The sequence below is a fragment of the Trichoderma harzianum genome, assembly GCF_003025095.1.
Source record: "Trichoderma harzianum CBS 226.95 unplaced genomic scaffold M431scaffold_4, whole genome shotgun sequence".
Taxonomy (NCBI): Eukaryota; Fungi; Ascomycota; class Sordariomycetes; order Hypocreales; family Hypocreaceae; genus Trichoderma; species Trichoderma harzianum.
The window spans coordinates 2,825,614-2,838,843 of record NW_020209252.1 but is presented as its reverse complement, the minus strand read 5'-3'; the positions used below and the strand labels follow the sequence as shown (position 1 = coordinate 2,838,843).

Here is a 13,230-nt window from a genome sequence, read left to right as displayed (position 1 = left end):
TATCCAACGCTGTATTCATAGCCTCTTCGAAGAGAGAGCCCTGGCCCGTCCCGAAGCTATCGCGCTACATGCCTGGGATGGCGAAATGACATACGGAGAGTTGAATAGACTCTCTACACTACTGGCCTGGAGACTAGTCGACTCTGGTGTTACGGCTGACGTTTTGGTGCCTGTGTGCTTTGAAAAATCTATGTGGACAATGGTAGCGCTGCTGGGAGTGATGAAAGCAGGGGGTGCCTTTGTGCTCCTTGACCCTTCTCTTCCATCCCAGCGGTTAGCAACAATAATCCAAAAAACCAAAAGTGATATTGCTCTGTCTTCAAGGGCCTGTTTCGATATTGTCTTACCTCACGTTCAAAAGACCATCATTATCGAGGGAGCTTTCTTCAAGGATCTCAGCCACGACACCCATGAGGAACTTGATAGAAGCAGTCCTGAATCACTCATGTATGTGGTTTTTACATCAGGAAGCACAGGAACTCCAAAGGGAGCCATGGTCACACACCAGAACCTAGCATCGGCGATGCATTATGAGAAAGACCATTACCAACTTGACGAAACCTCACGCATTTACGACTTTTCTTCCTACGGATTTATTGTTTCTATTGTAAACATGTTTAACGCTATTTGTTCAGGATCTTGTGTATGTATTCCTCGAGATGAGGATAGACGGAACAAGCTAGCCGATAGTATCAACTCACTGCGTGCCAACATTATACATCTCACGCCTTCTGCAGCCAATGTGCTTGATCCAGATGAAGTGCCTGGTATCAAGACTGTTGTCTTCTCAGGTGAAGGGCTTCACGCCGATGCCATCAAAAAATGGTGGGGGAAGGTTCGTGTTCTGAACGTGTACGGCCAGGCAGAGTGTGCCCCAAGAGCTATCATCAACGATAGTGCAACCACGCCGGCCGAGGTAACGCGCATTGGAAGAGGCCATGGACAGAAGACTTGGATTGTTGATCCCAGGGATCATAATAAGCTCGTGCCCTTTGGCTGTATTGGAGAGCTGCTTCTTGAGGGCCCTCAAGTTGGACGAGGATATCTAGGCGATCCGGAAAAAACTGCCGCCTCTTTCATACACGACCCAACATGGCTGACGAAAGGACCTCCTGGGGGCACTGGGAGATCTGGCCGCCTTTACAAGACGGGAGATTTGGTGCAGGCTGATCAAAGTGGCATGCTTACGCTGATCGGGCGTAAAGATGCCCAGGTTAAAATTAGAGGACAGAGAGTCGAGCTCGGTGAAGTTGAGCATCGCATATTGGAATCTATCGACGAAGCCGTGCAAGTAGTTGCTGAAATCGTTGTACCCAAGGGCGATGGTGCCAGCCCAATGCTAGCTGCGTTCTTAGTCCTCGACAATGCCGCTACAGATGCCGCACAAGACGGTGACAATGTACGCGCCGCCAAAATACATCACATTACTGCGGATTCTCAGAAAAGACTCAGTGATAGTCTCCCGGTGTACATGATCCCAACGGTATTTTTCTCAGTCGTTGCGATACCGAAAACTGTAACGAACAAGATCAATCGCCGACAGCTTCGCGAGATGGGCAGTGCTTACTCTGTACAAGAGCTAGCTGAGATGAGAACCCAAGCTGGAGGGCCAAAGCGAGAGCCAAAGAAGCCCATGGAGAAACACCTTCACGCTTTGTGGAGCCGCATTCTCAACCTGAAGCCATCAAGCATCGGCCTGGGTGACAGCTTCATACAGCTCGGTGGTGATTCAATCGCGGCTATGAAGGTAGCTAGCGAGGGGCGTAAGATAGGAATTGATCTGTCTGTTGCCACAATCCTAAGCAACATTTCGCTGGAAGAAGTTGCGGACAATAGTCTTTATATCGAGCAAGATATGTTGGAGCTCATCAAACCGTTTAGTTTATTGCCAAATGGTGAAGATGTATCTGGCATTGTCAAAGAAGCGGCCAAGTTATGCGGCACCGAAGAGTCGGCAATACTAGACATCTACCCGTGCACACCACTTCAAGAAGGATTGTTCTCCCTGGCGTTAGCCTCTAGCCTAGGAGACTATATCGCGCAGTACACTCTAGAAATCTCAAATGAGGTTAATGTGGAGCGTCTTTGCGAAGCATGGGCAACAGTCGTCGACAAGATGCCACTTTTGAGAACAAGAATCATTACCTCTCAAAATGATAACCTACTGCAAGTCGTTGTCAATGAGAAGATTCACTGGATCACAGCGACGGACGGTCTTGAGTCGTATTTGAAGGCCGATAGGCAGAAGTCAATGGGAATTGGGCAGCCGTTGTCACGGTTTGCGCTCATCAAGAACTCGCAAGGGTCAGTTAAGTGGCTTACATGGACGCTACATCATGCTACTTATGACGGCTGGTCATTTCCGCTTCTGTTGAGAGCCTTGAACGACGCCTACAGAGGCTCTATACTTGATGATTCTCCTCCCTTTAACAGATTTATCAAGTATATCTCGGAAAGAGATGATGACTCCGCGGACAAATATTGGCAAGACACACTCGGTGACTTTGATAATGCTCCATTTCCCACATTGCCTGCGTCAGTGCCACAACCTATTACGGACACCATCATCGAGCACTCGGTGACTTTGACTGGACAGCAAAAATCGTCCAACATTACGCTGTCAACCCTGATTCGGGCTGCTTGGGGACTTGTCATGGGTGCTAGCACAAACACTGCTGATGTTGTCTTCGGCATGCCTGTGTCTGGACGAACTGCACCAGTTATAGGAATTGACTCGATGGCCGGGCCAACTCTGGCAACGGTCCCAGTTCGCCTCAGGTGGAACAATAATTTGAAGTTAATGGACTATCTAGAATCAGTGCACCGCCAGACGATTGAGATGATGCCTTTTGAGCAGACTGGTCTGCGTCGCATTGCCAAAAATGGACCAGGTTGTGAACAGGCGTGTGCATTCCAGACATTAGTGTTGATACAACCGGATCTGAAAAGTCTAGAAGACGATTCCTTGGGCAAGTGGACTGGAATTAGAGATCGGGAAAGCACTTACGCGCTGATGCTAGAGATCGAAATGGGAACCAATGGATTCACAACAACGGCAAGCTTTGACTCGAGAGCAATCAAGCCCTGGATTGTACGGCTGCTGCTTGAAAGATTGGAGCATGTATCTGAGCAGCTCTGGCGCGCTGATTCAGAAGCCCTGCTGAGCGACGTTGAGACAATGACCAAACACGACCAAGATATCATCTGGGGCTGGAACCACGATCTCCCGGAGCGAGTCAATGAACTCTTGCACAATATCATCCATGAACGTGCTATAGAGAATCCAGAAAGTTTGGCATTATGCGCTTGGGACGGCGACATGACCTATAAAGAGCTCGACGACTTGTCCACCAAGCTGGCGTTTCGCCTAGTTGATGAGGGCGTTGTGGCAAACCAGATCGTCCCTGTCTGTTTTGAGAAATCGAAATGGGCTACAGTCTCTATGCTTGGTGTACTGAAAGCCGGTGGAGGCTTTGTTTTACTTGATTCTGCTCTACCTGAGCAAAGACTCGCTACCATTGTCAAGCAAGTCAATCCACGAGTACTCCTTTCCTCCGGTACAAACCTATCCCTAGCCACAAGATTGGCGAGTAATGTTATTCAAGTTGACGAGGGATTTTTCCAAGCCATTACGGAGCAACCAGGTTGCACACTTGTTGATCCTAGCCCAGAGAGCATCATGTATGTTGTGTTCACATCAGGCAGTACAGGAACTCCTAAGGGTGTCCTCCTCAGTCACAGGAATTTTGCCTCTGCCGTTCGTCATCAACAGCCGCAGTACCAGGTAGATACAAGATCAAGAGTCTATGACTTTGCTTCATACAGTTTTGATGTCGCCGTCATGAACGTCTTTAATACCCTGGCGTGGGGTGGATGTCTTTGCGTCCCCAGTGAGCAAGAAAGAAAAGATAATCTTGCTAAAAGCGTGAATGCCTTTCGTGCCACTATGCTTGATATCACCCCGTCGTTATCTAGGCTTCTTAGTGCCGAGGACCTTCCAAGTCTGGAAATGCTTATCCTTGGTGGAGAAGCTCTGCAACAAAGAGACGCTGATGCTTGGCGTGGAAAAGTCAAGATGCTTAATAGTTACGGTCCTGCAGAATGTACCCCAAATGCTACGATGAACGAAGACATGACCACACTAGAAGAAGCGCTGAGTATTGGCAAGGGTACTGGACAAGTTACTTGGATCGTGGATCCTGATAACCACGACGTTCTGGTTCCTCCCGGTTGTGTTGGTGAATTATTACTTGAAGGACCTTGCGTCGGCTTGGGATACTTGAACGAGCCTGGAAAAACTGCTGCAGTGTTCATCGATGACCCGCTGTGGTTAGTCAAAGGAACACCCGATCATGTAGGCCGCCGGGGTCGGCTGTACAAGACAGGTGATCTGGTCCAGTACACTGAGAACGGTTTCTTGACCTTCCTCGGGCGCAAGGACATGCAAGTGAAGATCCGAGGCCAGAGAGTTGAACTTGGAGAGCTGGAATGTCGTATCCATGAGTTCATGCACGACGTGGAACAAGCTGTGGCCGAAGTTATCGTTCCACAGGGACCTGGAGCAAGACCTACTCTGGCAACATTCTTATGCTTGGGCGAGGAGCACCCAGACTATGAGAAAAACCCATCATCGCTCACTCAGGTATATCACATTCCAGCCGAAATCCAAGACCAACTTCACAAGGTCTTACCAGTGTACATGGTACCTTCGGTTTATTTTAAAGTAGCGGAGATACCGATGACACCATCTGGAAAGATCAACAGAAAAGGTCTCCGCGAGATTGGCGCTTCGTTTACTGTTCAAGAGCTAGCTAAGATCAGGACTGCTGAGAAGGCTCAAAAACGCAAGCCTACTACCAGGGACGAGAAGACCATGCAGGAGATTTGGAGTGATCTTCTAGAAATCGACCTTGATGCAATCGGACTCAGCGATGATTTCTTCCAGCTCGGCGGCGACTCGATTGCAGCTATGAAGATGGTTTCCATGGCAAGAGAGCAAGATATTGAGATCACAGTGGCAGATGTCTTCCGCCATCCTACTCTCGGGGAACTAGTTGGCGGTTTAGAGGGCCAGTCAAGTACTGCCAATGTTGAAGTTCGACCATTTGATCTTATAGGTGTGGACACCAAGAATGAAGATGCTGTTAAAGAGATTGCAGCCATGTATGGTTTGGTGGAGAGTAATATCCTGGACGTGTATCCATCCACCCCTCTCCAAGAAGGTCTTTTATCACTCTCTTCAAAGCAGCCGGGAGACTACATTTGGCAGATGACATTAGCGTTGTCGGAAAATATCTCTATTGAGAATTTCCGTAGCGCGTGGGAAAGAGTTTTCAAGGAATCAGAGGTCCTTCGCACCCGAATTGTACAATATGGTACATTAGGTTCATTGCAAGTTATCTTGGATGAAACCATTGAATGGATCGAGACGTCTGGGCTTGAAGAATACCAAAAGCTTGATAGGGGACAGATCATGGAACCGGGCCAGCGACTGGTACGTTTTGCTTTGATCAAAGACCACCATGGCGTCGTCAAATGGTTCACCTGGACGATTCATCACGCTTTGTATGATGGATGGTCGATGGATCTAATTCTGAAGGCTGTTGCTCAAGCCTGTCAAGGAATACTTTTCGACGCGTCGCCCAAGTTCAATGGCTTTATTAAATACATTGGCGATATTGATGCCGACGATGCAAGACAGTATTGGGAGGATGCGTTGGAAGATTATGATGATACGCCTTTCCCTTTACTTACTCCATCAGTTCTACAGCCCTTTGCTGATACGTCTGAAGAAATCTCAATCGATTTGCGACATGCGCAGATATCCGGGGCTCCAATTGCCACGTTCGTTCGCGCTGCCTGGGCGTTAACCGCTGGCAAATGGGCTCAGACGGAAGATGTCGTTTTTGGCGCAGCAGTATCTGGAAGGAATGCACCAGTCGCCGGCATCGAGAGAATGATGGCGCCAACTATCGCCACTGTTCCAGTCCGCATCAAATATTCCAGCGACTGGAAGGTGTCTGAGTTGATTGACGCGGTACATCAGCAAATTATTGACATGATTCCATTTGAACAAACTGGACTTCGTCGCATTGGCAAGTATTGTGCTGGAAGTCAACAAGCATGTACATTCCAGACTCTTCTCGCGGTCCAACCCAAGGAACAATCCTCCGAGTCGGACTATCTTGGGCAATGGCAGGAAAATGCTTACAGCTGGAGTGGTACATATGGTTTGGAAATTCTTGCAAATCTTGACACAGAGTCTGTCAAGGTAGATGCCAGCTTTGATTCCAACCTCATTGAACCACGGGTAGTAAAGCAGCTGCTCAGCGATTTTAGCGCCACTCTGCGGCAACTTGCTACGGGGGATCAATCTCGAAAAGTTTCCGAGATTAGTGCAGTTGTGGAACGCGACGTTGAATCAGGTAGCAAACCTACACAGCAGCAGATCGAATCACATACAATCCAGACTCCGACAATCACTACCACAGTCTCCTCAGTAGGCAGTGGCGTGGGCCAGCTCGCTTGGATTGCTGATCCTATAAATTACAATAGGCTACTGACGCCTGGTTCCGTTGGAGAGCTTCTCTTGGAAGGATCATCTCTTAATGCTGTCAATGGACACGGCGGTATTTACATTCGGGATCCTGTCTGGTTCCAAGGCGGCAACTCAAATACGACTGGAGGTCGTAGAAGTCTTTATAGCACCGGTTATCTGGTGCGCCACAATGAAGATGGAAGCATGTTATTTCTTGCACAAAAGCCCGCGCAAACTGCGCCAATTGCTCGAGTTGCTCAAGTTGCCCAAATTGAAAGTGCCGAAGTTTCACAGGAGCCCCGAATTGTCCAATCTCCACGAGTTCCACGAATTGCAAGCCTCAAGATACATGGGCAGCCAGTTGACCTTTCTGAGGTCGAGCATCACGTCCAGCAATCTATTTCGGGAGCCAAGCAAGTTGTGGCCGAGGTATTGGCTCCCGTAGGCAAGGGCTCCAGGACCGCGCTTGCGGCTTACATTGTTTCGGAGTTTCCTACTTTCCAGTCAACTAGCGGCCCAATCGACAAACCTGCTGTAACGGTCAAAGCCATTAGCAGTGACGACGAGGACAGGCTAATCAAGACTCTCCCGCGACATATGATACCTACCATATTTTTTTCCGTAGAAAAAATTCCGACAATGCCCTCCGGAGAAGCTGATCGTAAGCTCCTTCGCGCAATTGGGGAGTCTTTTTCCACCAAAGATCTTGTACACAAGCAGAAAGACACCCTCAGTACGAAGAGGCAGCCCATCACAGAGATGGAGAAGCAAATTAGACTCTATTGGAGTCAAGTGCTCAACGTCGACTTGGAGACTATCGGCCCAAACGAAAACTTCTTTCATCTGGGCGGAGATTCCATTGAGGCAATGACCATGGTAGGTATTGCTAGAAAAGATGGTATCCAGTTAAGCGTGGCCGAGTTATTCCGCCATCCCAAGCTCAAGGACGTGGCGAGCAGAGCAACCTACGTCAAGTCGGACAACAGTGATAACATTGATCCATTTAGCCTTCTTGGAGACGCCGTCGGCAAAGAATCTATGATTGCGGCGTTTGCAAAGTCATGCGGTGTCGATCAAGCTTTGATCCAAGATGCGTACCCATGTACACCACTCCAAGCAGGGCTCTTGTCGCTGTCTTCCAAGAGCGGGGACTACATTACTCAATGGGTACTTGATATATCCGAGAATGTTGACATGTCTCGTTTCCGCAAGTGCTGGGAGGAAGTGGTGAAAAGAGTTGCTATTCTCCGTACTAGAATAGTCACAGATGACAATGAGAAGCTTGTGCAGGTGGTCGTCAAGGAAGAGCTAAAGTGGGAAACAACGGCAGCTACCGCATTGTCTGACTACGTGGAGTTTGATCGCAAGCAGCCAATGACTATGGGCAGGCCTCTTACAAGATTTGCCGTTGTTGCTGATAAGTGGTTCGTATGGACGATTCATCACGCACTCTACGATGGCTGGTCCATGCCACGAATGATGGATCTGGCCAACAGAATCTATACGGGACGCAAGCTGGAACCTTGTTTGTCCTTTAACAGATTTATACAATATGTTTCTTCTCAAGACACCAAATCGGCAACAGATTACTGGACAAAATCGCTGGGCAATTGCGATCACGTTGCATTCCCAACTCTGCCCGCATCCATCCGAGAACCGGCGCCTAGACAGGTAGCCAGTGAGCATATTTTGTTGGATAAGAACAGCATCTCAGATATCACCACTTCTACACTTGCGCACGCTGCATGGGCAATTGTTGTCGGCCGCATTAGTGGCGGAGAGGATGTAGTCTTCGGCAGCACTGTATCCGGTCGAGGTGCTACCATCGCCGGTATTGAGGAAATTGTCGGACCTACCATTGCTACTGTCCCAATGCGTATCAAGTGGTCAAAAGAGGCTACTATTACAAACTTCCTACAGGACGTACAAAGCCAGCGTACAGAGATGATCTCTTTCGAGCAGACAGGCCTTCAACAAATCGCGAAGATGAGCCCAGATTGTGCCAAAGCCTGTAACTTCCAGACGTTACTCATCATCCAACCTCAGGATGGCGAGGAGCAGGAGAGCGCTTTTGGAAAATGGCAGAATGACGAAGGCAAAAACAGCAACACCTACCCTCTTACTCTCTTCATCACTTTGGGCTCATCGGAGATTTCTGTTAAGGCTAGCTTTGACTCTAGAGTTATTGAGCCTTTGACGATGCAGAGACTGCTTGAGCAATTCAAAGACACTGTACTTAATCTACATGAGAACATTGCAAGCTCAAGTAAGACACTTCAGGATCTTCAGGTACTTCCGTTAAGCGATTTGCGGACACTCTGGACATGGAACAGCGCAGTGCCTGATTATATCGACAAACTGTTACATTCAGTGATTGAGGACCAAGCTCAAGTCAGACCTGCTGCGCCAGCCATCCACGCGTGGGATGGTGATTTTACATACAGTGAGCTAGACAGCTTATCTACTAGCCTGGCCTCACACCTCATAGGGCTTGGCTTCGAATCTGGCGTCGCCGTTCCACTGTGCTTCGAAAAGTCCAAGTGGACGATTGTATCACTCTTTGCTGTACTCAAAGCGGGGGGAGCCTTCGTCTTACTTGACACATCCCTACCAGAGCAGAGGTTACAATCTATCGTTGAGCAGCTGGACAGCGGGCTTCTGCTGTCATCTTCAGAGGCTTCCCAGCGTTTCAGCCTGTTCTCGTCAAGGAAGACAATCGTAGTCGACGCATCATTATTTAAAGAGATTTCCGGCAGCTCGCAATCATATACGAAGGTTTCCGTAAGCTCTAAGTCGCTTGCATACGTGGTATTCACATCCGGCAGTACAGGAACTCCAAAGGGTGTCCAAGTAAGCCATAGAAACCTCGCGACAGCTATCCACCACCAGCAAGGCCATTTCAAATACTCAGACAAGTCTAGATTCCTCGATTTTGCGTCTTACAGTTTCGACATGTCTCTCTTCACCATCTTTCACAATTTTTCTGCTGGCGGTTGTCTTTGCATCCCAAGGGACGAAGATCGTAGAAATAATCTTGCAAAGACGATCGCAGCGCTGAATGCGGATACACTTGTTCTGACGCCGTCTGTATCGCGGTCCCTCAAGCCTGCTGACGTGCCAGGAGTGAAATCCATACTGTGGTGCGGTGAAGCCCTCCATAGTAAAGACGCAGAGCCTTGGTTCGGTAACATACATGCGATCAACACATATGGACCGTCAGAGTGTACTCCGGTAACTACCATTAATTATGAGGCCAAAGGTGTTGAAGAGATGGGATACATCGGAAGAGGAGTCGGAGTAGCCACCTGGGTGGTTGACGCTGAGAACTACAATCAGCTGGTCCCAATTGGACATGTTGGAGAACTGCTACTTGAAGGCCCATTGGTCGGACTTGGCTACCTTAACGCGCCAGAAAAGACCGCGGAGGCTTTTGTTGAGAACCCTGAGTGGCTAGTCAAAGGCTTTGAGACGAACCCCGGACGTCAGGGGCGCCTCTACCGAACGGGTGATCTAGTCCGGTATACCAACGACCACAATATTGTGTTCGTTGGCAGAAAGCATACGAAGGTCAAGATGCGCGGTCAATGGGTTGAGCTAGGTGATGTTGCCTATCAAGTTGGTCAGCATATTCCAAATGCAAAGCAGGTTGTTGCTGAAGTCATTGCACCCGGAGGAGATGAAACGCGGCCTTTGCTTGCTGCTTTTCTGGAACTTGACTCCAAAGCAACAGCTGCAGAGTCTTTGCTAGAATTCTACCAAACGGATTCTCAGCTGGAGGCCGCATTAGCCGCAACTCTGCCAAAGCACATGATTCCTGATGTATATTTTTCTGTGGTCCAGATTCCCATGACAGCCGCCGGCAAGACCAATCGTGGACGCCTACGTGAACTCGGCGCAACCTTTACCATTCAACAACTCGCCGAACTGCGTACTGCCAAGCAAGGACCTAAGCGTCAGCCCCAGACAGCAGCAGAGATGCAGATGCAATCGATTTGGAGCCGCATTCTTCAAATTGAACAAGATGCAATAGGACTAGACGACAACTTTTTCGAACTGGGAGGAGATTCTATTACGGCAATGATGCTTGTTGGTGCTGCGCGAAAGCATGGCCTGACGGTCAACATTGTAAGCATTTTCCGCAACCCGAGACTCGAAGAGCTTGCTCGCCTGGTAAGTCATGACACCAGCAACATCGACGCCGTTGCAGGCTCTGAACAACATCAGCTATTGGGGACAGCTCAAAAATCTGCCCTTTTGGCGGAAATTGACTCCCAAAGTGATAAATACGAGCTGAGATCTGTTGACGTTGCTGAGATCTTGCCACTGACGGATTTTCAATTCAACTTGGTCAACTCATCAATGAGCTTAGGACCGCTTTTCTGCAATTATTTCTTCCTTGACTTGGAGAGCAGCCCTGATATCACTCATCTAGAAGAGGCGTGTGCCTGGGCGCTGGAGAGATTGCCTATCTTACGAGCAAGATTCTTACCGCTCTTGGGCTCTTTCTGGCAGGTCATTCCCCGCCAAGTTCAGAAACTGCCGCTCCAAATCCTGAATGCTGGTAATGAAGAAGATTTAGCTGGATTCTCTCGTGGATTCTGTTTTAGAGACCAGGAGACTTTGAAGGCTACCAATGCACCCTTTGCAGTTTTCCTGTTCCGTAGCGACGCAAAGAGCGCCCGTATTGTGCTCCGTATCTCTCATACACAGTATGATGGTATCTCACTGCCACATATCTTCAACTCTATCCTGCATGGTCGCCAGAACGCTTCTTCCCTGTCGCCTTCGCTTTTCACAGACTATCTCATAAAAACTCATAGGCATCTTGAAAAGTCAAGAGAGTACTGGACAAGTTTGCTTCACCGCTCCTCAGTAACCACGGCAGGGAAGTATCTCCCACAATTGACTGCGTTGTCGCCCCGCCGTGAGGCAGTCCGGCTCGAAAGAAACATTAGCATTCCACAGCTTCCTCTGGGTATCACTCCTGCCACCCTGCTTTCTAGTGCCTGGGCGATTCTTCTTTCCCGCTTGACCGGCAAAGAGGACATTATTTACAGCCAATTGATAGCCGGTCGAAATGCGGCCATTGAAGGTGTCGAAGACATTGTGGGTCCTTGTGTCAACATTATCCCTATGAGAGCTTCCTTCGACTCTCTTGAGACACCTTCTAAGCTTCTTGAGTCTATCCAACACCAATTCATTGCGGTTGGGGAAGCAGATGGGCTCGGTCTGCGAGATATCCGTGAACACTGTACAGAGTGGCCCGCCGATGCGGTCATCGACTCAGTGATTGTGCATCAAAACATTAACGAAACCCCCGACTTTCAGGCTGGTCAGGCTTCAGCGCAGTTGCAGAGTTTCGATAATCCTCATCACATTCAGTCCAAGATTTGGTTGACGTCACGACCTCGTGGAGATGTAGTCAATATTGAGTTCCAGGCAAATACGCACATGATGACCGCCAAAACGGCCGAGGCGATCTTGGCGAGCTACTGCGAGATAGCTACTGGGCTATTTTTGAAGCCAGACGTGCCCTTGGCACAGTTGGTTGGGGATTACGCGCTGAACATCTAAGTGAGAATTTTCCCCTAAAAGAATGGTAGATATATCTATTTTATGACACCTATTCAAGGTGTAGGATCACGTTGTAGTTTACCTAGCCATAGTTGTAAATAGTTCCTTTATTCTTTGGACTATAACTTATTATATGTATCAAAGATACTGTTAGTACCTGATTATAAAAGATACCTTATGTTATAATAGTTGGTTAAATTTGCGTCTAGTCAAATCATTGATCTTCTGCTGCTTTCATTTTATGTCGATATTCGAGAAGAGTATGGTTCGTGCTGGAGACAGACTTCGTGAACTCGATCGCCTCAATGCAATTCCTGAAATGGTAAGCAAGCTGGGTTGACACTATCATCACTTGGAGGGTCCAACCCGATCAATAGCGTTCTCATAGCTACCATTTTACGTACGATATTGCGTCAAAAGTGTGAGACGGATTGCGCCTATTCAAAGCTACTTACACAGCGTCCACCATATTCTCACGTCCATAGTCGATCGATCTGCTGCATAAAGTGACCTGACAAAGCCTAATTTGTTCACTGCAGCTGTAATAATCAGCAACAAACCACTAAATTTTTCAAATCTTAGCGCATAGGACGCCTAAAAATTGTCTTGAGTCAATTGCATACATTCAGCCTTGCGCAATCTTGGCTACTCGTGTTGGGAAGTCTTAGCTCTGACTCGATATCCAACGCCGCTCTAGGATAGCTCTCGCAACTCTTCTGGATCAGCCCTGAGACCTCAATGACGTGCACAAACCTACCATATTCGTTAGCGCATCATCAGCATAAGCTTCAGATGATCCTCCAACAGTTTGCTATTATGTCCGGGATCATGATCCAGACCTGTCGCGGCGATTCCATATCATACAATCGAGACGATGATCTGTTGTCCCTTAGCGACTGCTCAGCCTGGCAGCGGTCCCACTACGGGCTAAGACAATTCTATTGGAGTCTCTACGCCTCTGTCCCCTCGTCCAAAAAATGAGAATGAGTCGATAATACGACACTCAATGAGCACTCAGCATGGGCCCGTTGACATTGATCGGAAAAAATGATGCCGAAGCCATCCGGGTTCCGAGATGCGAGTGGAGACATTAACAATTCGGCCCTCTCTCCAAGCGC

General features: G+C 48.5%; 3 protein-coding genes across 3 annotated transcripts; all 3 read left to right on the top strand.

Moving 5' to 3' along the window:
- Window positions 1–445: 445 nt before the first annotated feature.
- On the top strand, window positions 446–2,231 carry M431DRAFT_493704 (hypothetical protein; the record flags this gene model as incomplete). The annotated part of the gene is made up of 2 exons (XM_024917146.1): window positions 446–2,107; window positions 2,205–2,231. The coding sequence occupies 2 exons, from the start codon at window positions 446–448 to the stop codon at window positions 2,229–2,231; spliced, it is 1,689 nt and encodes a 562-aa protein (XP_024776904.1).
- A 422-nt stretch (window positions 2,232–2,653) lies between these two features.
- On the top strand, window positions 2,654–3,193 carry M431DRAFT_68589 (hypothetical protein; the record flags this gene model as incomplete). The annotated part of the gene is made up of 2 exons (XM_024921765.1): window positions 2,654–2,767; window positions 2,831–3,193. Coding segments are annotated over 2 exons (477 nt in total), but the record flags the coding sequence as incomplete, so codon positions are not given.
- Window positions 3,179–12,344, top strand: M431DRAFT_551549 (hypothetical protein; the record flags this gene model as incomplete). Its single annotated transcript, XM_024921343.1, has 3 exons — window positions 3,179–3,869; window positions 4,182–5,530; window positions 7,961–12,344. The coding sequence occupies 3 exons, from the start codon at window positions 3,179–3,181 to the stop codon at window positions 12,110–12,112; spliced, it is 6,192 nt and encodes a 2,063-aa protein (XP_024776902.1). The 3' UTR covers window positions 12,113–12,344.
- Between the last annotated feature and the right edge of the window lie 886 nt (window positions 12,345–13,230).